The sequence below is a fragment of the Xyrauchen texanus genome, chromosome 38 (genome assembly GCF_025860055.1).
Source record: "Xyrauchen texanus isolate HMW12.3.18 chromosome 38, RBS_HiC_50CHRs, whole genome shotgun sequence".
In the NCBI taxonomy this organism is placed as follows: domain Eukaryota; kingdom Metazoa; phylum Chordata; class Actinopteri; order Cypriniformes; family Catostomidae; genus Xyrauchen; species Xyrauchen texanus.
In genome coordinates, this window is record NC_068313.1 from 17,657,360 (window position 1) to 17,684,059 (window position 26,700).

General features: G+C 36.1%; 2 protein-coding genes, 1 long non-coding RNA gene and 1 pseudogene across 4 annotated transcripts in view; 2 read left to right on the forward strand and 2 right to left on the reverse strand.

The window, feature by feature from the left end:
- The first annotated feature begins 93 nt into the window (after positions 1-93).
- Positions 94-9,022, forward strand: LOC127631763 (vacuolar protein sorting-associated protein 26B). The gene is made up of 6 exons (XM_052110070.1): positions 94-638; positions 1,772-1,928; positions 2,119-2,283; positions 7,431-7,606; positions 7,752-7,894; positions 7,995-9,022. The coding sequence occupies exons 1-6, from the start codon at positions 416-418 to the stop codon at positions 8,124-8,126; spliced, it is 996 nt and encodes a 331-aa protein (XP_051966030.1). The 5' UTR covers positions 94-415; the 3' UTR covers positions 8,127-9,022.
- A 283-nt stretch (positions 9,023-9,305) lies between these two features.
- Positions 9,306-11,240, reverse strand: LOC127631666 (thymocyte nuclear protein 1-like; annotated as a pseudogene).
- Positions 11,241-13,177: 1,937 nt separating this feature from the next.
- On the forward strand, positions 13,178-15,742 carry LOC127631449 (uncharacterized). The gene is made up of 3 exons (XR_007968958.1): positions 13,178-13,234; positions 15,410-15,487; positions 15,582-15,742. It is a non-coding gene; the product is annotated as an uncharacterized LOC127631449 (long non-coding RNA).
- Positions 15,743-17,860: 2,118 nt separating this feature from the next.
- LOC127631954 (endothelial cell-selective adhesion molecule-like) overlaps positions 17,861-26,700 on the reverse strand; it is a 57,048-nt gene continuing 48,208 nt past the window's right edge. Inside the window, exons 4-8 of one of the 2 annotated variants that reach the window (XM_052110376.1) lie at positions 25,276-25,431; positions 23,412-23,456; positions 20,465-20,587; positions 19,804-19,933; positions 17,861-19,372 (exon numbers count right to left, since the gene is read on the reverse strand). In XM_052110376.1, the coding sequence (XP_051966336.1) occupies positions 18,883-19,372; positions 19,804-19,933; positions 20,465-20,587; positions 23,412-23,456; positions 25,276-25,431 (944 nt within the window). In that variant the 3' untranslated portion in view covers positions 17,861-18,882. The remainder of the gene's footprint in view (positions 19,373-19,803; positions 19,934-20,464; positions 20,588-23,411; positions 23,457-25,275; positions 25,432-26,700) is intronic. The other variant, XM_052110377.1, reaches the window with a different exon arrangement.

Below are 26,700 nucleotides of genomic sequence, written 5' to 3' on the forward strand. Positions count from 1 at the left end.
AATCTCAACTTTAAAACGTGAGACTTTTATTATGAAAATAGATCCGCAAATTAACTTTTATTTTGAAATGTAACCTGTTGGATGATCCCGGAAGTGTACACAGAGGGGAAATATTTTATGGGCAAATATCCTTCCTGACGGTATTCCTGCTGTGAATGAGCTACTTTTGTTAAATTAAAGCGAAATATGCGGCCTATATCACATTTATTGTATTGATGTTTTCATTTGTTTACGGATATAAAACGATCAGATAGCTAGTGCACTTGCTTTTTATGCTCATTTGGTAAAAAGGCAGCAGAGCGACAGAGAATTGTCCAGCCACCTGTAGCTGACAGTACAACTGTCAATCAGGTGATCTGTCAATCATACAACAGTGAGAGCCGCACACGCGCTTAACTGTGCGCATCATTCAGACATGAGCTTCTTCGGCTTCGGACAGAGCGCCGAGATCGACATCGTTTTGAATGACGCCGAGACGAGGAAGAAAGTTGAGCACAAAAATGAAGATGGGAAAAAGGACAAATATTTCCTTTTTTATGATGGCGAAACTGTAAGTGGGAAAGTTAATGTGACTCTCAAAACTCCTGGAAAGAGACTTGAACACTATGGGATAAAAATCGAGTTTGTTGGGCAGATTGGTGAGTTGTGTGTGTGTGCGCCTGGTAATGGACATTAAAGGAACAGTAAACCCAAAAGCGAAAATTCTGTCATAATTTTTCACTTTTATGTTGCTTCAAACCCATACCATATTCTTTCTTCTGTGGAACATAATTGAAAATATTTTGCAGAATGTCCAAGCTGCACTTTCAACATAGTGAAAGTGAAACACCACTGTCAAGCGAGATGTTCAGTGAAAAATGACTTATTACTCAGTCAGCACTATTCAGAATACTTGGTAATAGCGCACAAGCCATATGGACTGCTTTTATGGGGCTTCTTTTTGGAGCTTGACAGCCCATGGTCCCCAACCACTTTCAATGTACAAATAGAAGAGAGCAGCTTGAATATGCAGCTACTGTAGTTTTCCATTGAGGATAATAAAACATAAAAGGTTTTGAATGTGATAGAAAATAAACGATGACAGAATTTTCATTTTTAATGAACTGCATCTTTAATATTTGTGAACCGTACTGTAGCTAGTTTCATTACGTTGCTTGACAAAATCAATGTAATGTTATTTTACAGACATGTTTTTTTTTTTTTTTTTCAAAATCTAAATTATGAATTGTAAATCCTCCTAGTGCTTTTAATGTACATGCACCAAACTTGGTACAGATATTCAGACTGTTCTGGGATAGTGACATTGCTTACTGATCGGACTTCCAGATTTCACACACCGGACAATCACATTTTACAACATGGGAACACAGCCATGCCTAATGCCAAAACAGCTTTGTTAGTGTTTACAGAAAAATATTTATCACTACATTAATTTACCTCCACTCGTTGTTGCAAAATGTTTGAGAAAAAAGAAAGCACTTTGGGTAACAATGGAATAATAATGGCTTAATTAAATGGCATGTTAGACCGAAATATTATTAACTTCCTTCAAACATTAAAATGCTTATAGTTGCTCTCTCTCTCTCCCTCTCTCTATCTCTCTGTCACTCACTCACTCTCTCTTGCTGTTCTTACTTTATCTATCTGTCTGTTTGTCCGTCCATCGATCTATCTAAATTGTCAGACAAGGCTTTGTTAAGCAGACATCAAAGTTTGTCTTAACATGTTACCTGTCTATTTTATGTTGATACATCTGTCCTCTTTTCGGCAGAGCTGTACTATGACAGAGGGAACCACCATGAGTTTGTGTCATTAGTGAAGGATCTTGCACGACCTGGTGAGCTTTCACAGTCTCAGCCCTTTGACTTTGAGTTCACCCATGTGGAAAAGCCCTATGAATCTTACACTGGCCAGAATGTGAAACTCAGGTAAATCCATCAATTGATTCTTTACTAAAGTTACTATTTTGTCAGAAACCCCATAGAAACAGTGCTTGGTGTGAAACAGTGACCATGGAATTTTTCTTGTATCTGAATACATGTTATGAAGTCATCTGCAAATGATTTCTGCAATAATCTTGTTTTATGCCTGCATCTTTCATTTGATTGTTGTCTGTAGGTACTTCCTCCGAGCTACAGTTAGCAGAAGACTCAATGATATTAGTAAAGAGATGGACATTGTTGTGCAAACACTGAGCACGTACCCAGAGATGAACTCCTCCATCAAGATGGAAGTTGGAATTGAAGATTGTCTTCATATTGAGTTTGAATACAACAAGTCCAAGTAAGCCCCGTACTAGACTTGCCATGATATCATAATGTTCACACCGATACAGTGTTCACGTCCAAAGGACTAACACCGGTTTTACCACTGGTTGGACTCTAAGTGGTACTATGGGGTAATTTTCATTAAGCAATAGCCTACACAATAAAATAAGGCAGCTTGATTTCAAACTTTGAACAACATTTTTGTATTTATTTTTAAATTCTAATAAATTCTAATGAAACTGAAAAAAATGAAGTGCAATTAAAATGTGTTGTTCAACTTTTTGAAAGAAGGCTTTTCAGCAGTTGTGAAGGGCAACATCTCTTTGGCAACAAACCTACTTCATCCATGAATTATCTCCATCATGGGCTACCGGTCGGGTATTTCATTGTCCGGGCAAATAAATCACTTATTGTGGGTTGTTGCGGGTTTAATGTTGGTGTTTTATTACCTTTCATCCCAGGACCCAGTTTAGCTGCTTCGGAAGGGTAATGACTTTAAATGTGTGTGAATAAATTAATTTTGTTCCCTCCTAGGGCTGGGTGATGCAAGAAATATAAAAAAAAATCACAATATCCAATTACATTGTCAACACCCCGGCTGAGGGATCACTGAATATTCTTGCTTAAGTGATTTTGCATTGAAAATTAAAACCAAAACTTATAAATTCAAATTGCTCTTCAAACAAAACGAAAAAGCAATTAAAATAACAAAGTGTTAAAAAAAAAAATCAGATATAACCACCAATAGTATCACAGACTATATAGAATACTATTCTTGCAAAATAAATTGAGAAGACTGAAACAAAGAAAGACTGAGAACCCTTTACATGCCCACGAGACTGCACGCCTCCGAACAAACAGCGCATCAGACATGCGCCTAGACGCTTTTTATTTTCTGTTTTTAAAAATATTATAAAGTGTGTTTCTTCAAGCGTGTGTCTGTGTGTCTAACAGCATTTCTTGTGTCATTCCGAATCAGAGACTTTTTACAGTTTCCCACCATTTACATTATATTCGCTACCTGCAATTAAACATCTTCTGTCAGTGCGTGTACTTTACTGCCTGTGTAAGTTACTTTGAGAAAGAACATCTGGCTTTCAGTGCGTTATTTAGGTTCATTTATCATGGGTCACAAACTCTTCGTTAGGCAACTATTCTTTATTTAAGGCTATTCTATTCGTTAGGCGAAATTGGAAGATCCATTCATAATGTTTCCCCCCTTTTACCCAATATAAAATTTCACACCAGTGTTGTCCCTTGTGCCAAGTAAAACCGGTAACACCGTGCACCGTGGCAACCCTACCCCATACTGAATATTAGTTCATATAGAGTGGTATTTAGGTGAATCTCGCGAAGAAATGCCCTGGTCATATTTAATCCGTAATCAAAAGATACAAATAAGAAATAAAATTTTGCAAGAAAAGGAAGCCTATGTAGGACAGATGTTTTTCCATTATCACATTGTTTTCATGACAATTAAGCACATTTTCTTTCCAAAATGCCAAACTAATGTAATTCATCTGATTATCATTCTTTCCTGTCTTTTTTTTAAATTGTTTGTACAATTAATGGATTGCAACCATACCTGCAAACTTGTCGCTTTTCGGCGAAAGTCGCCGTTTTCTTGGTCAATTGGGTCATTTACGTGAATCGCGTAGGGGGGGGGGGTATGCTGCCCGCACTTCATCTGCATGCAATGGAGGCTAGAATTGAGAAACATTATTGGATAATTCTTATAATTGACATTTCTCTGAGCCAATCGGAATCTTAGCACTTTTTCTCTTGGCCAATCGGAATCTTAGCACTTGCGTCAGAATCTTGAAGCACACAGCGTCAACCACGCGAGTCTGATGGAAACTCATAACGTGTAGGAATTGTATGTGAAATTCGAGGTAAGTCAAGCTTTTTGGAGCAAAAACAAAAGCTATTTGTTTACTTGATTCAAGTAACGTTAGCTACCGCTTTTTATGTGATATAATTTACAATAATGTTGTATTGTCTATGGGTGGAACGGTACATGTAAGTTATTCGTATTGAACCGAAACTGTACGGGTGTCACGGTTCGGTGCACGAATTTGAATAAAACTCTAGATAGCGATAAATTTAGCTCTATTCACGTTTGGTGTGAACGCAGCATAATAAACAGGCTGCGATGTCAAGATTGTAATGCTGTAGTGTGTGTGTGTGTGTGTGTGTGTGTGTGTGTGTGTGTGTGTGTGTGTGTGTGTGTGTGTGTGTGTGTGTGTGTGTGTGTGTGTGTGTGTGAGTGAGAGAGAGAGGCGCGCGGGCGCGTTCGAACATTGGAAACAAAAACATACTCCATCATTTTGTTAATACAGGACATCATTCAAACTGCAAAGTGTTTACTTATTTGTGTACACTCGCAATCAAATACAACATTGTGCTTTTGTCACACTCTAAACTCTTGTCAAACTGTAACCTACAACTGTCACCCAACCAAAAACACACACACACAGTTTTAAAAGCAAAACATTTATCCAACCCCATTTCAAAACAGTCTGTGGGTTCTTTTTGGACATTCATCATATCGCATTGGTTTTCATTTCTTGTCCTCAGAGCACCAATCTGTTTATTTTTAAGTTACACATTCTACGTTGCTTAAAAAAGAAAATCAAATGTGTTTTTAATGGTAGTATTATATTATACGGAAATCAATTATTTATAATTCAGATGAGAATAAAGTTAGGGTTAATTAAAATTAAGGAAAACAAATATATTGATCTGAAATATAGCAAATTAATTTTAAATTCATTCAGGTACAATTACCAAACATATCTCAAGGTCTTTTTATTAATTTTTATTAATAAACTAATTGTATAAAACTATTGTCAGTGCACTACAAATAAACTGGTTCTAAGCCTTTATTAATAAAACTCATTTAAAAAATACAAGGCTTAAGACAATGATAAAAATGCTATCTATATTTTTGTTTTTCTTTTCACTCCATTGTACCGAAATCGTACCAAACCGTGATGTCTGAACCAAGGTATGAACCGAACCGTGACTTCTGTGTACCGTTCCACCCCTAGTATTGTCGTCATACCTACAGTGAGGAAAATAAGTATTTGAACACCCTGCTATTTTGCAAGTTCTCCCACTTGGAAATCATGGAGGGGTCTGAAATTGTCATCGTAGGTGCATGTCCACTGTGAGAGACATAATCTAAAAAAAAAAATCCAGAAATCACAATATATGATTTTTTAACTATTTATTTGTATGATACAGCTGCAAATAAGTATTTGAACACCTGAGAAGATCAGTGTTAATATTTGGTACAGTAGCCTTTGTTTGCAATTACAGAGGTCAAACGTTTCCTGTAGTTTTTCACCAGGTTTGCACACACTGCAGGAGGGATTTTGGCCCACTCCTCCACACAGATCTTCTCTAGATCAGTCAGGTTTCTGGGCTGTCGCTGAGAAACACGGACTTTGAGCTCCCTCCAAAGATTCTCTATTGGGTTTAGGTCTGGAGACTGGCTAGGCCACGGCAGAACCTTGATATGCTTCTTACAGAGCCACTCCTTGGTTATCCTGGCTGTGTGCTTCGGGTCATTGTCATGTTGGAAGACCCAGCCTCGACCCATCTTCAATGCTCTAACTGAGGGAAGGAGGTTGTTCCCCAAAATCTCGCAATACATGGCCCCGGTCATCCTCTCCTTAATACAGTGCAGTCGCCCTGTCCCATGTGCAGAAAAACACACCCAAAGCATGATGCTACCACCCCCATGCTTCACAGTAGGGATGGTGTTCTTGGGATGGTACTCATCATTCTTCTTCCTCCAAACACGGTTAGTGGAATTATGACCAAAAAGTTCTATTTTTGTCTCATCTGACCACATGACTTTCTCCCATGACTCCTCTGGATCATCCAAATGGTCATTGGCAAACTTAAGACGGGATCTTGACATGTGCTGGTTTAAGCAGGGGAACCTTCTGTGCCATGCATGATTTCAAACCGTGACGTCTTAGTGTATTACCAACAGTAACCTTGGAAACGGTGGTCCCAGCTCTTTTCAGGTCATTGACCAGCTCCTCCCGTGTAGTTCTGGGCTGATTTCTCACCTTTCTTAGGATCATTGAGATCCCACGAGGTGAGATCTTGCATGGAGCCCCAGTCCGAGGGAGATTGACAGTCATGTTTAGCTTCTTCCATTTTCTAATGATTGCTCCAACAGTGGACCTTTTTTCACCAAGCTGCTTGGCAATTTCCCGTAGCCCTTTCCAGCCTTGTGGAGGTGTACAATTTTGTCTCTAGTGTCTTTGGACAGCTCTTTGGTCTTGGCCATGTTAGTAGTTGGATTCTTACTGATTGTATGGGGTGGACAGGTGTCTTTATGCAGCTAACGACCTCAAACAGGTGCATCTAATTTAGGATACTAAATGGAGTGGAGGTGGACATTTTAAAGGCAGACTAACAGGTCTTTGAGGGTCAGAATTCTAGCTGATAGACAGGTGTTCAAATACTTATTTGCAGCTGTATCATACAAATAAATAGTTAAAAAATCATATATTGTGATTTCTGGATTTTTTTTTAGATTATGTCTCTCACAGTGGACATGCACTTACGATGACAATTTCAGACCCCTCCATGATTTCCAAGTGGGAGAACTTGCAAAATAGCAGGGTGTTCAAATACTTATTTTCCTCACTGTATAAATTACGTTAAGCTATGCTAAAAGTGGTATGAATGGTTTCCAAAACGGTACAAAAACTATTGTTTTACTCGAGGGGAGGTGGAAAATGAGCTTAATTCCCCAAATGGTGGAATATCCCTGTAACGTTAGCTAGGCTTATCGTTAGCCGGGTATCCAATCATCCATCCCCCCCGCGATACTGTCACCTTTTTTACTCTGAGGAGTTTGCAGGTATGAATATTGAGAACGATTTTTCCACATAACGGTAGGCTATTGAGAATGGGCGGGAGGTGCTTAAATCTGAAGTGTGTAACTTTTTCGTTGTTAAAATACTTTTTTTCTATTCCAGCTAATTATGCAGTCAACTATAAGTAAGCTATTTACAAGTACATTTTCTCGAAAACTCTAAACACTGTGTCTCTGTGCGCCAAGGAATTTTCTATTAGCTATAAGGAATTTTCTCAGAGTAAGCCTACAAAATGTGACTATTCTAAATCTCCCCTCTTTAGATATCACCTGAGGGATGTAATTGTAGGGAAGATTTACTTCCTTCTTGTGAGGATAAAGATAAAGCACATGGAAATTAATATAATAAAACGGGAAACAACTGGCACGGGACCCAGTGTGTACCACGAAAATGACACCATCGCCAAATATGAGATCATGGATGGAGCGCCAGTGAGAGGTAAGGCTAACATTTCATAACAGTGATGTGAAGGAAGCAGTACATCTGTATGATTTAATAGTTCATTAAGTGAAGTGCTTGTTGATCTTTTGTTAATGTAGTATTTTCATATTCACAAAGTTCTTTGCTTTGCTCCATAATTCAGGTGAGTCAATCCCCATCCGTTTGTTTCTTGCTGGTTATGAGTTGACCCCTACAATGAGGGACATCAACAAGAAGTTCTCAGTGCGTTACTACCTGAACCTAGTGCTTATAGATGAAGAAGAGCGGCGATACTTCAAACAACAGGTCCGATATTCATACACATGTACATTGCTTACAATCGATGTTAGAAGGTCTTGAGAGACAGTATGAGATATGTGTTCACATTCTTGCTCATTCTCAACAGGAAATCACTCTCTGGAGGAAAGGAGATACTGTAAGGAGAAGTATGTCCCAGCAGGCTACCATTGCTGCACAGAGATTTGAGGGATCAAACTCTGGAAATGCGTCGGCACAAGCCAAAGAGGACAGTAACTAAACAAAATGCTGTATAGTCCAAATTAAATGTGTTTGTGTCAAAATAGTGTTTTTATGTGAAGTAATGAAGGGATCGAAATGAAAGTGAATCTGCTTGTAAAATACAGACCAGCTATTCAAATATGTATAGATTACAAAATATTTTGTTATTTCCGTTTCCAATAATGTTTGCTTTTTCATTACAAAATAGTTACCAACAATTTTGAAATACAAGAAACTACTATATATTTGATTTATACTTGTATTAAATTGTTAGATTCTCGCAGTGGTCAGCCTTAATACATTCCTTGCTATGCTTACATATATCTTAATTCCTGTGCAGTAAGTCAGAATCTAGCCTCTTTATTGTGTCCTGTTTAATGAGCCCAAAATTTAATCGCTAAGAGATTTATTGTGATCATTTGTGTTATAAATCTAGTAGTTAATTTACTCTTAACAGAACTCGGTGCATTATTATTTGTAATTTATGGTATTAAAAAAGAACTATACTGTAACTACTAAAGGGAACTACATGTAGAACTACTAACTCATGCAGGGCAGTGACTATTGTCTTTTTCATGAATATATTTTTATTATTGATTTAAATATTTCTTTTGGTCTGTTGTCTTGTGAGTTTTTCTTTCTATTAAAAGAATCAGCAAAAGTTTTCAGTATTCTCAAGAGTTGCGTTAAATGCTGTGATAGAGAAGGGTGTCATAAATCCCTCTTGTCACTGGATGATACTCATTTTTAAAGATTTTTTAAATTTCATATTGTGTATGTCATTGTATAATATTAAATATGTTTAACAGTTTATTGGCTGTTCAGGTGATGGGGTATGACTAGTAGCTTTGCAACCATGAAAATGTCTGCAAAAGCCTCTTTTAATCAGCCATATTTGAATAAAATTTACTAACTTCTGCATCAAAGATTACTTTCTTTCCCCCCCAAAATATGGAAAGATCTGATGTATAACATGATAATCTGAGATATCTGCTCTCTTGGTAGGACTTAACAAAGAGTAATAGTTGTTATCGGTTCCTTGGGATAATACTGTATATAACTTGGTATAATTAATTGGTCTAAAGGAGACAAAAGAGCAAACATGTTTTTTATTACCAAAAATATTCAATGTATTTTAGTGTTTTAGAGGTTACATCTGTATATATTAAACAAAACAAAATCATGATGAAAAATGTCACTATGCTCCAATGTACAGATTTCCAGGGGTGATCTTCATATTGGATCTGTATTCTCTAAACTGAGGACAAAGTCAAATTCCTCAGAATAAGAAAAGAAAAGAAGTGTTATATTAAAGCTACTTTCCACAAATATGTATAGCTGAATTTAAGCATTTATAGTTTTGGAGTTTAATATTGAGAATAACATCTTATCAATACACTACATGCAAGAATTGACAGACACATTAAGGCGAGAATGGATTTCACATATTTTTTACATGCTTATGGTAAACTAAATATAATAGATGAACTGGTTTGGTGTGTATTATATGACAAACCTTCTGTGAGTGGCTGAACTGATAGTCGCACTCTGGTGAATAGTGCCATGTCCTTCAGTGGGCCAACCTTAGCTTTGTGCTGCAAGTGCTATTTCTTATATATATATATATATATATATATATATATATATACCCTTTTCTCCCAATTTGGAATGCCCAATTGTCAATACTTAGTAGGTCCTCATGGTGGTAGTTACTCACCTCAATCTAGGTGCCAGAGGACAAGTCTCAGTTGACTCCTCTTCTGAGATATTCAATTTGCGCATCTTATCACGTGGCTCGTTGTGCCTGACACCGCGGAGACTCACTGCATGTGAAGACTCGTGCTACTCTCAGTGATACAAGCACAACTTACCAAACACTTCATTGAGAGCGAGAACCACATTGTGTGACCACGAGGAGGTTACACCACATGACTCTACCCTCCCTAGCATCCGGGCCAGTTTGGTTGCTCAGGAGACATGGCTGGAGTCACGCAGGTAAGTGCTATTTCTTTAACTCAGAGAGTGGAATAAAACACTTTTCATCCCTTTTAAACTGAATATCCACCTATAAAGATCAGCGTGATCACTCTTTAGATAGCATGACTGCTATGTTGCTCAGAACAATAAAGTGATTTGAGTTGATGTCCAAAAATTGTCTAAAACCAGTTGAATAATAATTCATGGAGCAGGCAAACTGTCATATGGCCATGGCAGTTGATTTTCACTTCATATGACTTTTGATTTGACATTGTACTCTATATGGTGTACTTTATAATTCAGAAAATGAATCATATTTGTTATGTTTGCAAATAAAAACAAATCTTGTAAACATTCTAATGAAGAGCCAGACTCACGTTCATGAGACCAGCGATGTCTGGCTCTTTGCAGTTACTATAGAAAAAGAAAGCCTTCTCGCACACCTTCATGTCTCTCATGAAATTGCATGCCTTATGGATATTTGTGGATCAGTAATTTGTCACACTGAAATCTTATTGCAGAAATAAGTGACACAGGCATTAGACTCATGCATAATATTCACAAAATGTCTACATATTTAATTTGTATAATAACTGTCCACATTGTAAGGAAATGTTTTGGATGTGCTTCATGTGGCATTCATTGCTGTGAAGATCAGTCACTCTACCTGATAATTTCTCACCCCATCCCAGCATCCTGTTTGATTGGGAAGGGCTTTCAGGTCATCAATTCCAAACTGCAATTGAGAAGATTTAAAAGATATATATATATAAGATAAAATAAATTATAAGAACAGTCTTTAACGCTTAAACTTTCCCCTAAAGTTTACCTTCACATCCATTTGATTTTCAGTCTGACTCTTGGGATCAGATTTCATCAACATGTGGCTATAAGATGCTTTGCATGTTTGATCGTTGTCATTTTTCTCCACCTCCATTTTAACTGCTGATGATCTTTTTCTTTTGCCAGTTTGAAGTGGTGCAACATCATCAGACTTCATGTTGTGCATCCACATCAGATAATAACAAGTAATTATTAATGTGATACAATGTTAAGAATAAAATAATTCAACCTCGCTATCTGCACTGTGATAAGCAGATTACTTACTTTGTTTATTGGATTTGGCACTGCTTCTTGTTGTTTTCTTGTGTGGCATTTGTCACTGGTAATGATAGGAAATGTTTATGGAGTCTTGTCTCTCCTCATGGTGAAACAGCGTCCTGGTATATTGCATATGTCTGGATCAGTGGTTCTCAACCTTTTTGACTCCAAGGCCCCTCATTGTCGGATAAAATATTAGAAGACCCCCCATGTAGGCTATTAGATATGTATATTATATATCTATTATAAGATATTTCCTTATAACTTGTGGTTACAGAAATGTCTAAAACTGTATATTCTTCATAAAAAGCGAGCAGTTGAGTTATTACACTTTTAGCATTTTCAGTAAGCTGAATTATAATAATTATATACAAATTATAATAATCTATCATATTTTAAATAGTTTTAAGAGATGTTGAGCCCTCCCTGGACGTGTGCCGAGGCTCCCTAGTGTGTCCCAACCACCTGGTTGAGAACCACTGCTGGATGATCATGGTTTTTGTATTATGTGCATTTATTTAACCAAAGCCATCAAAGATTTAACTAAAGAGAGCATTTATAATTGTTTAAAAAAACTCAATGCAACCTAAATCGCACCAGTTCGATTAAATTGAATGGGAAAAAGAATTGTACAGAGAGCTGCGTTGTCTGTTTTTTTTTTTTTTTTTTACTTTTTTCCAATGTTATGCTTTTGCTTTTAAATTAGAAACATTATAGGAGGCGTACATATAAAAATATAGCAAAAAGCCAGCCGCACTACATAAATAAGTGAATACATTAATATAAATAAATGTACAAAAAAAACCTAAATAAATAAAACAAAAAATATTTAAAAAAAATATATAAATAAATAATAAAAAACGATGCTTTTTTCTTTTTTTTTTTTTTTTTATTATTCAACTTTCATAAAAGCTTACAATGACATTTAACATCAAACATAAGACAAACAGATATTGGGGGAAACATAAAACAGATCTTACATTATACAGAGTAAAACATTAAATTCTACAGACAATTCTTTTCAAAATATGAGATGTTTTTATGCACTTCTTATTTCTAGTGATTGACTTCAATGAGTCATAAAATATTTTAAGTTATCTTGTACAAGATAAATTAAAATGAGGGTGTTATAGACAATTTAGCTTTATGTATATGAAACTTCCCGAGAAGAATTATAAACTTTAATGTGTTATCAATTATATCTGAGCCAGTATTACAATCCAAGAATAAGATCATAGCCTCATCTATTCTGATTATTTTGTAGAATGCATCAAAAACCATCATAGATACCTGCTTCCAAAAGTCTTCAGAGTATTTACAATTACAAAATAAATGAATGAGAGTTTCAGATTCAAGATTACAAAAACAACATTGTGATGAGAAGTCTTTTTTTAAACTTATTAAGAAATGCATTACAGGGATAATACCTGTGTAGTATTTTGAAATGAGTTTCCTTGACCTTATTTGGCAGTAAAAATGTACTACTTGCGGACCAGATTATCTCAGAAGAGGGTATAGAAGAAAACAATTTTTTTCATTTCAGAATTGCTTTAGGGTAGCATCTGATGTAAGAATTATTACACTTCATATCCAAAATATTAACACCTCCAATAACAGGTTTAGGAGTCTGCCGCAACACTGTTGTAACTGAGATGCGCTTTCACAAGCTGAAGCAATTTTATGGAAATGTTTTTAACAACCATATGGTAATCTCTACATGTAGATTCAATCCCTGAAAGAGCAAGAAATTGTTGATAATTATAGATCTCACCATTACAATTTAATAAGTCGGAAATAAAAATAATTCCCTTATCAAACCATTCTTTTATAAAAAACGATGCTATCGGCACTACTACCCGTTACCCCGAACTACAAGCCATGCCGGTTTAGAACTACAGAACCCATCAGCGCTGTGATGTACTTCCGCCAGCATGAAACCAACAAGACGCTCGCAAGAGTTGTTCGACTGGGATCACATAACATCAATAAAAGTCCCAGTTTAATACTTAACAGTGTACCGAGACGAGGAATAAGCAGCTTGTTTTGACCGTAAGTCAAATTATTTATAGACCTACATAATATTAAAGTATGCAATCCATTGAGAAGCAACAAGCAATCAATCCGTAAGTGATTTCAGGAGCGAATCAAATAGTTTTGAATGAACTAGTACATATAACTGATATTGACATGCAGTTGATTGAATCTGATACTCGATAATAATCTGTCGAATTTGGTAAAAAATGATAACCGAAGCTCTTACTGTTGAAATGTGCTGTATTTGTCACAGATTAATAGACGTGATATTTCCATCGGTGAAGTTGTTTGTGCGCTTAACTAATACAATATACTCAAATAAATGTTTGCGTATTAAACTCAGTTGTGCATAAGTTTGTGCTAATATAACGCCTCATTGAACGTTAATTCATACTCTGACAAACTCGACAGCTCAGTGAAATTGTAGAAAGATTTGGAAAACTTTGCTAGACTGCAGATTACATTAGTAGGCTACGGTGATTTCCACACACAGGTTGGTATCCGCAAATTTAAGCATGTTCGTGCTTCTTGGATCGGCATTGGTTAGTTTTTAATTTGCTCAGCCAATCATATTTGGAAGTGTGAACTGGACGCAGATGATTGGCTTAGGTTTCTGTTGATTAGCGTCGTAGATGTTTCTCCTTGTTCATTAACTGAAGTCAGGCATACATGAACCAAACACAAACACTTTGCATTCACAGTCATGGAATCCTGGAAATATCAGGAAGTTTTAAAAGGATTTCCAGGTCTGGAAAATTCATAGTAATGTATTAAATCTTAAAAAGTAATTACAATTTCTATTAGGGCTGTACAATTAATCGAAAAAAAATATTTGTATGTTTAATAAATTAAATTAATTAAAATTATTTAATTAAATTACTTTAATTTAAAAGTGTTGACTCATTACATTTTAAATTATTGTAATCAGATTACAGGTAGTGATTTTAAATTAATTTAATTATTTTCAAGTATATTACGAGGGTTGCAGATATTTCTAAAATACTATTATTTATGTAGAATATATTTAAAATCACATTCATATTTACAAGTTTGCTTTTCTGTGATGGCTGAAGAAGCAAGTATGACATTATTTTGAATTTGTTGAGCAGAAAAGAGTTTTAGAAAGTAACTCAAAAGTAAAGTAATTAGAAATTTGATTACTTTTTTAGTGAAGTCATCAATAGATTAATTTGATTAAAACTTTAAAGTAATAATTATTAATTTGTAGTGGATTACTTTTTTAAAGTAACTTACCTAATACTAGTTATAAGATGAGATGGTTTTGGCTGCATTGTTAAAAATTCCTTTATTATAATTATATTTGATGTGCTTAATGGCATGGCACTGTTTAAAATGGCACATTTGAACATTGCTGTGAATATTGTATATTCGTTTTTTTTTTTTTTTGCTGGTTTGAGTTTCACTGTCTCACAGAACCTGGTAAGTTTAAGGTTGTTCTGTTAAATTAACTTTGTTTATTTTGTTAAATCAACATGCATTTCTCCATTAAGAAATGTATTATTTGACACTGACTGCCACCCCTGGAGTCGTGAGTTCGAATCCAAGGCCTGCTGAGTGACTCCAGTCAGGTCTCCTAAGCAAATTGGCCCGGTTGCTAGGGAGGGTAGAGTCATAAGGGGTAATCTCCTTGTGGTTACTATAATGTGGTTCTTGCTCTCGATGGGGTGCGTGGTGAGTTGTTAAAACTACTCAAACACACATTACTCCATAGACTCTCATTGGAAACAAAGAAACTCTTGTCGTAGAAATTGCGGACAGCAACAGTTGCTAAGATAGGATTGGTCAGAAACAGTTAAGATGGGGCTTCATGAATGGTCAATACTTTTTTATGTAATCATGCGCTAGACGGACATCTTTAACTGTTGCTCCTCGTTTCATAGTTTGCAGCGTCTCACACAGGTGCACCGTGTTCTAGACACTGTGTAAGGTTAAATAAACTATCACTTTTAAAAGTGCGCCTTGAGACACCTCCATTCTATTATATTCTTTGCACTTTTTTGCACGATATTCATCCAGCTTTTGAACATGTTTGGCCTGAATGGCCCCTTAGAATACTGTTTTTTGCTTCATAACTTCATAGCACGACTGGATTGTGGTGAAAAGTTCTAAAATTAAATTACAGTGGTGATTTCATATTTGCAGTCATATTTTGTGTTTTCTTAAAACCAGGTAGTGGTAGTGATTAATGCATCACTTTTAACCAGCGCAAAACTCCAAGGAGATCATTATATCCTCAATGGCTCAAAGGTACTGGACTTGTGAGGGGGAAATTATTATGGTATTGTATCAATAATGGTCCTCATCATGCAGCATTACAACAGTTTTCAGTGTATCTTCTCAGGAAATGCCTTGTTGAGGAGAGAGGTCAATAGAGAATGGCCAGACTGGTTCAAACTGACAAAGTCTACGGTAACTCAGATAACCACTCTGTACAATTGTGGTGAGAAGAATATAATCTCAGAATACTATTCTGAGATGCGGGTTGGCGCTGTTTTGGCCGCACGAGGGGGACCTACACAATATTAGGCAGGTGGTTTTAATGTTGTGGCTGAGATATATATATATATATATATATATATATATATATAATATAAATTGTGCAAGATTGTACAATGTTTTAAGAGTTAATTTATGAATTAATTTACTTGTTCTCTTTTTTAGGTACAAATGAAGTGATGAGGATGATCACTGCATGGAGTTTGCTTACTGAATCATGAAAATCATATGCTGCTGTTCATAAGTGAAATGTTACTCTGGTTCTGGGTTCTAACATGTACAGGACAAACAAGTTGTTTATTCCATCATTATCTAATATGAACACCACGGAATTAAAAGTGTAAAATGTATTCCACCTGTGTTTTACTAAATGCTTTAGAGATTACTGATTATAACACTCCAATTTAAGGAAATGTACCTGCAGATTTAGATGAAGAACTGTCAATGTCACAGTATTTTCTGTAGCTGTTAGAATTTTCTGAACTTTTCTTATGCATTCAATTTTTGGATTAGTAGATCCAGATTAAAGTGTTTATTATAATAACACACTGATCTGATCATCCCTTGAGCAGAGAAGCATCAGAAATTTGAATGAAAGTATTTTTCTTTGTAAAAGATTGTGGCTGGTTACAAGAGGTGATTTTATTAAAAACATACACGTTACTGCAAAAATTACTGGAAACTAGTTAAGTAGAAATCTTGCAATGGTTAAGCCTAATAATGCACCAGATCTGACCAGTAATCAATTTTCAGCATTTAGAATTCAGATTTATATTGCAATGCTTCTTTGCTTTCAGAGAGACTTTATGACATAACTTTGGGAGATCATTTTCAAAACCTGAATCAGATCTTACAGTGTGTCTGTAAATTGGTTGTCCCAATAGAGAAGAATATTTATGGTTTTGATCCTCATGTTGTTTTTAAAATGAATGACAGCTGTGATTCTTTTATTAAACTGTCTTGTGCACCATGTAAAATAATGAACAGTTTTGATGAAAATGTCCTTTTTGTGTTTTGAATGTCACTTGCAAAGCTCTTATCTGTTTTGGATGTCTCATCAACATGATAATGCTCTTAATGTGTATTAGATATGATTTCAGAAGCTGTCTGCTACAGTGCATTTGTCAATTCAACACTGTTAATGAATAAAACATTTCTCATTGCTGATCAAAATAAATGCCCCAATGAGCAGAAGAACGAGATAGAATCAGAAAATCCCATTTACAAAATGGTCACCCACCCACAATCACACATGCACAATAGGTCTGTGCGATAGAATATCGACATTATCAGACAAATGTTTACATTTATAATTTTCTTTAGATCTTAATTTGTAATAGTGGTTTTCCACCTGTTGTCGTAGACGGAGACTTGAGACGGCCAATGGAGGAAGTTAGAGATGGTAAATGTTTGGATTTGGGAATTTGCTTATATCTTGCTTTTAGCTTTGGTAGAACTTACAGCATGATCCCAAAAAACTCCCCTAAATTTTGTAGTTAGTTATAAAAACTTGTGTTTAATGAAGCAGCGATACATTTTCAGAAACTTATTATGAGTATGTATTTATAATGAATGACAGGAATGATTTACTCACCAAATTACTGGATCAAAATCCACAATGTAAGCACCTTCTGTCCAAATGCCATTATACATTGAATATTTTGTTTGCCTTGCACTTGCACTGAGATAAGGAGCTGTTCGTGACAGTTTGGCTCTGATTAACAGTAGGCACAACAATGTCCAGATTGTGCTTGCTAGAAGGGGAGGCAGGTGTTGCTAATCACGATTTGATTTCTTATATTTTTCATCCTTTTCTCTTGAAAACATTTGGAAAAATTCAAACATATCCAAAGCGCTATTGCACAATCTGTAGTTTTCTGAGTGTTGCTTTGGCCTAAATGTTTACAGAGGCAATTTTGGATTTTAGTTGTGTTAAGCAGAAAAAGTGTTTGTGTTTCCTCCTAATCCTTGACAGGACATAACACACAGTAAAGTGGGGACTCGTCCAGGATCTCAACCCAAGATTTCTTGGAACCAAAACAAGAACCATACGACAAGATTTAAAGTTAAAAGATAATTATGTGGCTACTAAAAGAAAGTGACTAGCTCTGATATTTTAGATATTGAATGTTAATGTAGTTTATTTAATGGCAGGATCAATTGAATGCTACATAAAATGGCTGTGCTAACTGAACTCTTTAACCAACCATAATACAAAATGTAGCATTTTGTCATGTAGCAAATGAGGCAATTTTCATTCTAAGCATTTTTCTTACAGTATTTCTCTGTTTCCATAATGTGGACAGTTGCGGAGCACTGGTTTAAAATCTGTATTAACTGCAAATGAAAAGTGAGTGGAATTACAGAGCAGACAATATCTTCAACTGATTCTTCACCGTACTTGAAAACAACATTCAGCATTGACACAGATATCAAACTTTGCCTGCAATATTCAAGACATTAAACCACAAGGCTAGATGTTCGTACATTATCATAAACATAAGAATGAATAAATGTACAGTCATAGAGTGATTTCTGCTCTGTTACAAGAGCATTGCAGATGCTCCCAGCAGAAATCTGTCAATGTGTGAGAAAAACATGCCATGAGAGAGAAAACTCCTGAGAGAAATGGAGGCACAAGAGGCACAAGAACAGCCAATACTAAAGATCTAATTGTCATAATTTTACCCAAACAACTACTAAATATCTGGATAAATCTGAACTGTTACTGTATGAAAAGTTAAACATTATTAGTGGTGCCTAAATCCTTTCATAATGTAATTCTAATGTACAACAAACTGTGAGACAAAATGTTTTTGTTACATTTGAAAAATTGCTCAAATAAATGAAAAAAAAAAAAAGAAAACAGTCCTTGGTCAGTTTAATGGTTTGCAAATGAATAAATTCACTGTGAGTGTTTAGGCAACATAACATAAATTATACCCAGTAAAAACATAACACTATAAAACAAGTCACCATTTTTTCCCCCCACAGATTTACTGTACGTACTTTAACGGTTAATGAATAAAAAAGTATGTTTATTTCTGTTGTCTTAATTACCACCATTGCTGAAACCCTTCCTCAAATACTTTCGGCTACAGTCATAGAGTTTTTATAAGTCTTTAGCACTTAAATCAACTTGTGTGCTAAACCAGTGAACCTGCATGGTTCTGGGAAGGCACCATGACTGGCACAGCACCCATGCGGGACAGAGTGGCAGTGTTTATAGGCATGTTGAGTGGGCGTGGGGTCTGTGGCATGGGCCCCTCAGTCCTTGGTGGGGAGCAGCTGTTAGTCTTGAGGACTGCGGGACTATGATGGCGTGGAGGGTTTTGGTAGAGGTGTTGGATGTGCGTGTGATTAGGCATGCTGCTGACGTTGTATCCAGGCAGGCCGTGAAGTGGGTTGGGCTCTCCAGGGCAAAGGCGGTATGTGGTGGTGCTCCCAGAGGCTGTGAGGAAGGAGGCGGTGTCAGAGGCACCTGGAGGATATGGGTAATGGTTGTTAGGTAGATGGTGAGGGTCCCGTGGAGAAGGACTGGTGGCTATGGAGAATAACGTGCCGTTCTTTGATATGATGTCTGATCCTGTGCCACTTTTAGCCCAGGAAACCCGTTTAGGCGCCTGTGCATCTTCCCTAAAGTGAAACGGCAGTCAGTCAGCAAAAATCAGATATACAGTACATTGAAGAAGGGTCAGAACAAGAACAAAAATTAGTTCAGGACAAAAATGACAAAGTATATTTAACATTTCGGGGATAATTCCTTTGTTTTTATAGATCTAACATTTGATATATCAAAATATTCTGTCATGGGTTTTAACACCGTAGTGACCGTTTTAATTACTTGATTCAACTGAACACACAATGTTATTATGCTCGAGAAAAAAAAAATATGCCTTAATAAAAGTGAAAACAGTTTCCAGGGCCCTTAATAAAATTGAATTGCATTAAACAGACAATCGCAGAAAAGTCACAACTGCCAACAGCAGCATTAAAAACAGATAATACACACATCTAATCTAAGCTTTCTGCTGAGTATTATAGTGAAAGACAAGATGAGGGCTCACTTGATGTCATTGGGCATCTCATCCTCTGTATCACGGTTTCTACTCAGGATAAAAATCAGGAATAACACAAGCGCCATCAGTCCCACCACTGAACCCACTGTGGCACCAGCGATGACCCAGGTATTGTTAGCTGCCAGGAGAATGAGGAACAACAACATATAAAATATTCACAATCTATTTGCAATATTTTTTCTAGTGATATAAAATTAAGCAACATCGAAATATCACGATGATTTGGCCACACTAAAAAACAAAATATATATTTTAATAAATTTTGTTTTTTATCTTCAAATTTCAATTTCATAACAAAATTCCATCAAACTGAATTGTATGTTTTTAAAAAAATGTAATTAATATATATTATTTATGTATTTTATAAAGAGGCCTCAATTACATTTGATGGAATTTTGTTACGAAATTTAAATGTGGAAATATTTGTTATTTGCTATTTATGATTATATATTGTTATATTGGAGTATAAATGTGAAAATGGCTAAATATTCTTCCTTGTGGTTATTTAGTGAAAAAAATAAAGATTATTTTGAACTAGATAAACATCTAGATATTTATCAAAAGGCTGAACAAATTATGTATTAGTTATTTCACCCACCCCTACTAAATGTGAAAATCCACATTATCAATGTTTTTGCGTAATACTTACAGGTGGAGACCTCTAAATTGATGTGGCAGCTATCGGTCCCCGCAGTGTTGATGGCACGGCAGACGTACTTGCCAGACATGTTTTTGGTGAGGTTGCTAAGTCGAAGGGTGCCTTGCCTTTCATCTGAAATCAGATGACCTTTCATCTGAGTCATGCATTCATAAAAATGTTTTATGATAAAAAAACAAAAAAACAAAACCCAAATCTTTCTAAAAGTCCTTCTTATAGAACTAATCACTTCATATCAGCCACTGCTCTGACCTCTTTGTGTAAGACTTTGCCAAGCCTAGCTGATTATTCAACATCTATATCAAATAATAGAATAAATACAGAAAAAAAAAAAAAAAAAAAAAAGAGTACACGTGCATTCTATTGTCATAAACAATCCATTGAAATCACTTCTAAAAGAGCACTCCACCGTGATTCTACAGGAAGCTGAGAGATACACAAATGGGACAAAAGTGTTCTAGAGTTCCAGCTACAATTATGTGGAAAAATACAGTGTCTACTTTCATTGCATGACAGTGGCAAAAGCTTTAAGAAGGATGAAAAGTAGTGCATTAAAACCATAAACACAGACAACTGACATTATGTTTTTGCCATTAATATAGGGTTGGACAGAGATTGCAGCCTGACCATCTGCTGCTGTGGGCTAATGTCCACACTGATTGGCCTGCAATGAGAGGGCATTCCAAGAGCTGAGGCCAGATGCTCCACTGACTCTGGGAATTGCTTTAAAGATGTCATGAGCACAGACATTTAACTAATAAAATATTGGTAACACTTTAAGTTTCTATTTGTTGAAATTAGTAAATGCATTAGGTATCATGAAATTTCAATGAAAAACACATTTTTATTGTACTGTATTTATTAATCTTGGTTCATGTTAGTTCACAATGCATAATACATATACAACTTTTAATAAAAAAAAAAAAAGGATTAGTACATGGTGAAATTAACATTAACCAAGATTAAAAAAAATCCAGTAAACTAATGTTAACAAATATATCCTTATTATAAAGTGTTAACAAAATATAAGTGTGTAAACTATTGGTAAGTTTATATATATATATATATATATATATATATATATATATATATATATATATATATATAAGGTGTAATGCTGTAAAATTAGTTTCTACATTCTACAAACTATAAAGGATACAGAACTAGTAGCTTTCTATTAGGATTCATAAATCCAAAATATTTCACTAATGGGAGGGAACAAAAAGATGAAAGGGGTAAAATGAGGTTTGGCAAGCTTTTAGACTGAGTGATGAATCGCAGGTATTTAGATTGGGATATTGAATGACTCTAATCTCACTAACACTAACATTGATACTAATTGTTGATTGAAAAAAAAAAAAACTATTATTTTTTAAGTGCTTTTGGCCTTTGCCATTATTATTAACAGAGATAGTGGAGAAGGTGAGTGTTGTGCCTAGATTGCATTGCAAACCTCGTCCTTTCAAGATTCGGATTTGCTGCTACCCAGGTTAGGGTTACACCTTATTCTCGAAATAAAGAAACAACACACAAACTTGGACACCCACAGAGGGACATGTGCACTACCCGCTAGGCCACATCTCAGAAATATCTTTTCAAATGTGTGTGTAGTTTCTGTTTGGAACTGAGAAAAACTTTTTAAAAGTACCAAAACCGAATGATTTTCTTTACGGTTCCATTAATAGTTTTTGAACATGCATTTTTCTGCCGATACGGACTAAAATACTATGAAACTATAGCAAAAACAGCACGGTAGTCCATTTCCTTAACAAATTACTCTTGTGAGTCAGTTCTTTTGAATTCACAACTGTAAAAACTGTAAAATAATCAAAATCGTTAAGAGGAATCAAACCAGAATCGTAAAATTCTTTAAGATTCACATCTCTAAATGTATGCGCCAAAAGCGTAATCTAACTGATTTGCTCTCCCATTGGTGGTACAAACAGATAGTCCTGCCCAAATCTCATTGGTCAAGCCAATATTGCTGTGTCGGCTGGACAGACCCCTCAAATAAAGGAATGTTTTAATAGCATCACAGTGCAGGGATGGATTACCGACTGGGCCAATGGGGCGAATGCGCAGGGGCCCTTGACTACCAGGGGGCCCTTGACTGCTCGGGGGTGCCCTGGGCTTTAAGGCTGCATGATCTAGTTTGGTGATCCCCCCTATGAATGCATTTCAAATGAATTCAATAAATGTAATTATAATCTCAGCCTTTTGTTTGTAAATCCTTTTCAGGTATGACTGGCTTTCTGTTGATGTTCATACCAGAATAAAATAAAAAATATATATAATATAAAAACAGACTTAAGTAATCAATGACATTTTAGTTTACAATCAAAAGAGCAAAGCCCACCCCACAACTACCAAATATAATCGTGTTTGAGCGAGCTAAAGCAGCAGATGAGATTAGATAGAGCGGGAGACTTTGGGGAACGCGCAAGATCTTGTATTGCGCGCGCAGGAGATGTCATGCGCGCGTGGGATCTTCCCGTTTCCTCGTGCTTAATGAACTACTGTCCTTAAGTTTCAATGATGCGTGCGAGGGTTTAAAACGCACGCGCGAGTTCTTCCTTTTTCCTCGCGTGGCTTTAATCTATTGCGCAGATTAATGCCGTTGAAATGCCTTCAACCCCCCGCTTGAAAACCCTTTTGGCCATGAACAAATCCGTCCGTCCGTCCCTGCCAGTGTTTAACAGGTGAAATAAACCTACAAATGGATTACTTACATTTGAAAGTTGACATCTTTAACATAATGACTTTACAAAGTCTGTCTTTAAAAAAAACTTGCTTTCTCATTTTTGTACTCAAGACATGAACAAGAAAACAAGGGTTGTGGACCAAACGGAACAGCACTGCAGGAGTCAACCTCGTCTAATGTGGTTCAAAGAGTATCTCTAAAGGAGTTCTCTCTCTATTCTAGGATCTAATCTCTTACCCAGGTAGCCCAGCACAAGCAAAGGCTGGGGACAGGACCTCCACTCTGTGAATGCGCAGATGCAAGTGATAGAAAGAGGGTAAGAGCAAGAGAAATAACCATGGGGAATATGATAAATTGTCTTATCAGCATCTCATCTCCATCAGGATTCTCAGTTTGGGAGAAACACTACTGTGTAATGTGAGACCCACTTTCCAGGGATCAAGGTGGAAATTTGCTGCATGGCTGATAAGAATAAGCCAGCTTTGCTGAACAGCTGGCTCCACCGTCTATTTCCACTAAAGACTTGTGCTGATCAGGGCAAACATGTCAACAGAAATCATCATAATATTATTTGGAAATGATGTATCAGATTTTAATGTCTGATTTCTATTTCTGTGACACTGTTGTATGTATGCTCTTCTTTATCATGCAGAAGGACATGACTGAAGGTGCACATGGGAATGTGGTAGTCCTCTGTGCTAGACGGTTCCTGGCACTGAGTCAAGGTCAAAACCAGCAGTGTTCAGAAGCTGATTGAGAGTCTGTCTGGCTGGCTGCTCTGAGAGTAACAGAGCTAATTCCACCTCTCCTCAGGCCAAAGAGAGAGAAAAAGAGGAGAAACGTGCAAAGATATCAGTGATAAACGTTGCCTGTGTTATTCTTCTATATACATCATATAATACCAATCTCACACAGTTAATAAAGTGCCCCAAAGCACAGAGCAAATCCAAGCCCTGAAATAATAATGATATAGTAATGAAAACCTATTTAAAAAGTTCCATTTTCTCAAAAATTTGACTTCTGACAGCAGTTTTTTTTCTGTGTGTCTGTGTGGTACATGTGAAAATGGGTTACATTTGTATATTTGTGGACATGCTTTTTGATACTAGGTGGTAAAAAAGTAAAATTAGTTACTTAAATTAGTACTATGTAAATATATAATATTATCATGTACACACAATGACATTATTTGAACACTTAAAGGGATAGTTTACCTAAAAAATAAAATTATTTCATCATTTACTCACACTCATGCAATACCAGATGGGTATGACATTCTTTCTTCAGCAGAACACAAACAAAGATTTTTAGAAAAAATGTACAATGCAGACCAGACACTACAATACAACGACCAGAACTTTGAAGCTCCAAAAAACAGATAAAGGAAACATAAAAGTAATACATATGACTCCATTGTTTAAATCTATACCTTCAGAAACAATATAATAGGTGTGGGTGAGAAACAGAACAATATTTAAGTCCTTTTTACTTTAAATCTCCACTTTCACTTTCAGATGTGAAAGTGAAACTAAACAGGCACCACATGTGAATTTCAGATGTAAAAGTGAAAGTGGAGAGTTAGAGTAAAAAAGGACTTAAAATTGTATCTTTTTCTCACTCAATATTTTATATTGCCTCTGAAGATATTGATTTAATCATTGGAGTCCCATGGATTACTTTTATGTTTCCTTTATGTGATTTTTGGCGCTGCTCACCATTCACTTTCTTCGTTAGGACCTTCAGAGCTGAAATATTCTTCTAAAAACCTTTGTGTTCTGCGTATGAAAGACAGTCATACACATCTGGGATGGCACGAGGATGAGTAAATTATGATAGAATTTTCTTTTTTGGGTGAACTATCCCTTTAAATGTGGTCTAGTGTGTCCCTTTAACTCCCATTGTAACTACACTTTAAACAGACAAAATAGACTGTATAATTCCATTCAGCAATTTCAACAAAATGTTCATATTTCTCTGTAAAATAATCATTAGTGAATGAAATCTTAGGCTCTTTAACAAATCCACAGAAGCTCATGACTCTGTTCGATCTCAGATAGAGAAAGAGAATCCAATTCAGAGATTAGAGATGGAGAATACTCACTTTGCATGGGAGAGAAGAAAACTTCAGAAAGAGGAGCTGCTTTGGTCCACTTGTACTGAGGAACAGGTTTGCCATAGCTGGATTTACAGCTCAGAGTCACATTGCCACTCACTACAGGATCTCCCGTCATAGAGCACACAGGAGTGGAAGGTGGAACTAAAATAACCAGAGAGAAATCACAAATTGGGTGCTTAAATGACACAAGAGGCCCATTCCCACCTACAGGTCCTGGTACTTTTCCCTCAGTAACTTTCTAGATGAGAACTCTTACGAGGAACAGAACACCAGAAGAGACTTTTCTCCTGTTGCATTTGCATTCACAAAAGGAACCGCCATAGTGACGTCATCTAGTATCGACCATTATTATTCTAGGGTTATTTGCATGCATGTTTCAAATGCAACAACAACAAAATCAACACCAGAGGATGCCAGGATCGGAGCTACTCTTATATACATTTTGGCTGCATCGGATAATGTTGGCAGCTGCCTTATCAGTTAATGGTTTAACAACAGTGTTTTTGGATGAATGGAACTCTCTGGACAGTTTAAAAGGCACCTTCCTTATACAGCCTCCAAAGGCAGAATTGTTAAGTTTTCGGACACAGCTTGTGTCTTCAGGTTAGTGTTTAAACTGGGTTTGTGAAGCGTGCAAACGGTGCTCCGTGCTGCAGCTGGTTTGAGAGATGAGACCTGGGGGGCCTGGGTAGCTCAGTGGTAAAGACGCTGGCTACCACCCCTGGAGTTCACTAGTTAGATTCCAGGGTGTGCTGAGTGACTCCAGCCAGGTCTCCTAAGCAACCAAATTGGCTCGGTTGCTAGGGAGGGTAGAGTCACATGGGGTAACCTCCTCGTGGTCGCTATAATGTGGTTCGTTCTCGGTGGGGCATGTGGTGAGTTGAGTTTGGATGCCGCGGTGGATGGCGTGAAGCCTCCAATGTGCTCAACAAGCCACATGATAAGTGCATGGATTGACGGTCTCAGACACGGAGGCAGCTGGAATGGATGCAATGGAAAAAACTATGACAGTAATATATCACTACTGTATAGTTATGTAATATTCACTGTAATACTACTACTACTGCTAATAATAATAATAATAATAATAATAATAAATCAATAGGAACTATATTATATTTAAGCAATATCTCAAATCTGTGATGCAGCACTTTATTTGACCAAAATTACTCCAATGTTGTATTTTGGATTGTGCTGTGAGGTTTTGTATAAAAGTACTTCATTTGATAAAAATAATACAATATTATATTTTAACTGTTCTATATTCATTTGTTTAAAGTTCAAATTAATTAATTGATTTAGACAAAACAAATTTTGATATGGAATTCAGGGGGAAAAATGGTATCGGTAAGTACCAAAAAGGAAGTAACGGTACTTGTTCTCGTTCTAAAAATAAAAACACATTTTATT

Coding starts and splice junctions, on each gene's coding strand:
- LOC127631763 (XM_052110070.1), top strand. CDS start 416: ATGAGCTTCTTCGGCTTCGGACAGAGCGCCGAGATCGACATCGTTTTG. Junction 639..1,771: donor CGAGTTTGTTGGGCAGATTG/GTGAGTTGTGTG, acceptor TCTTTTCGGCAG/AGCTGTACTATGACAGAGGG. Junction 1,929..2,118: donor GGCCAGAATGTGAAACTCAG/GTAAATCCATCA, acceptor TGTTGTCTGTAG/GTACTTCCTCCGAGCTACAG.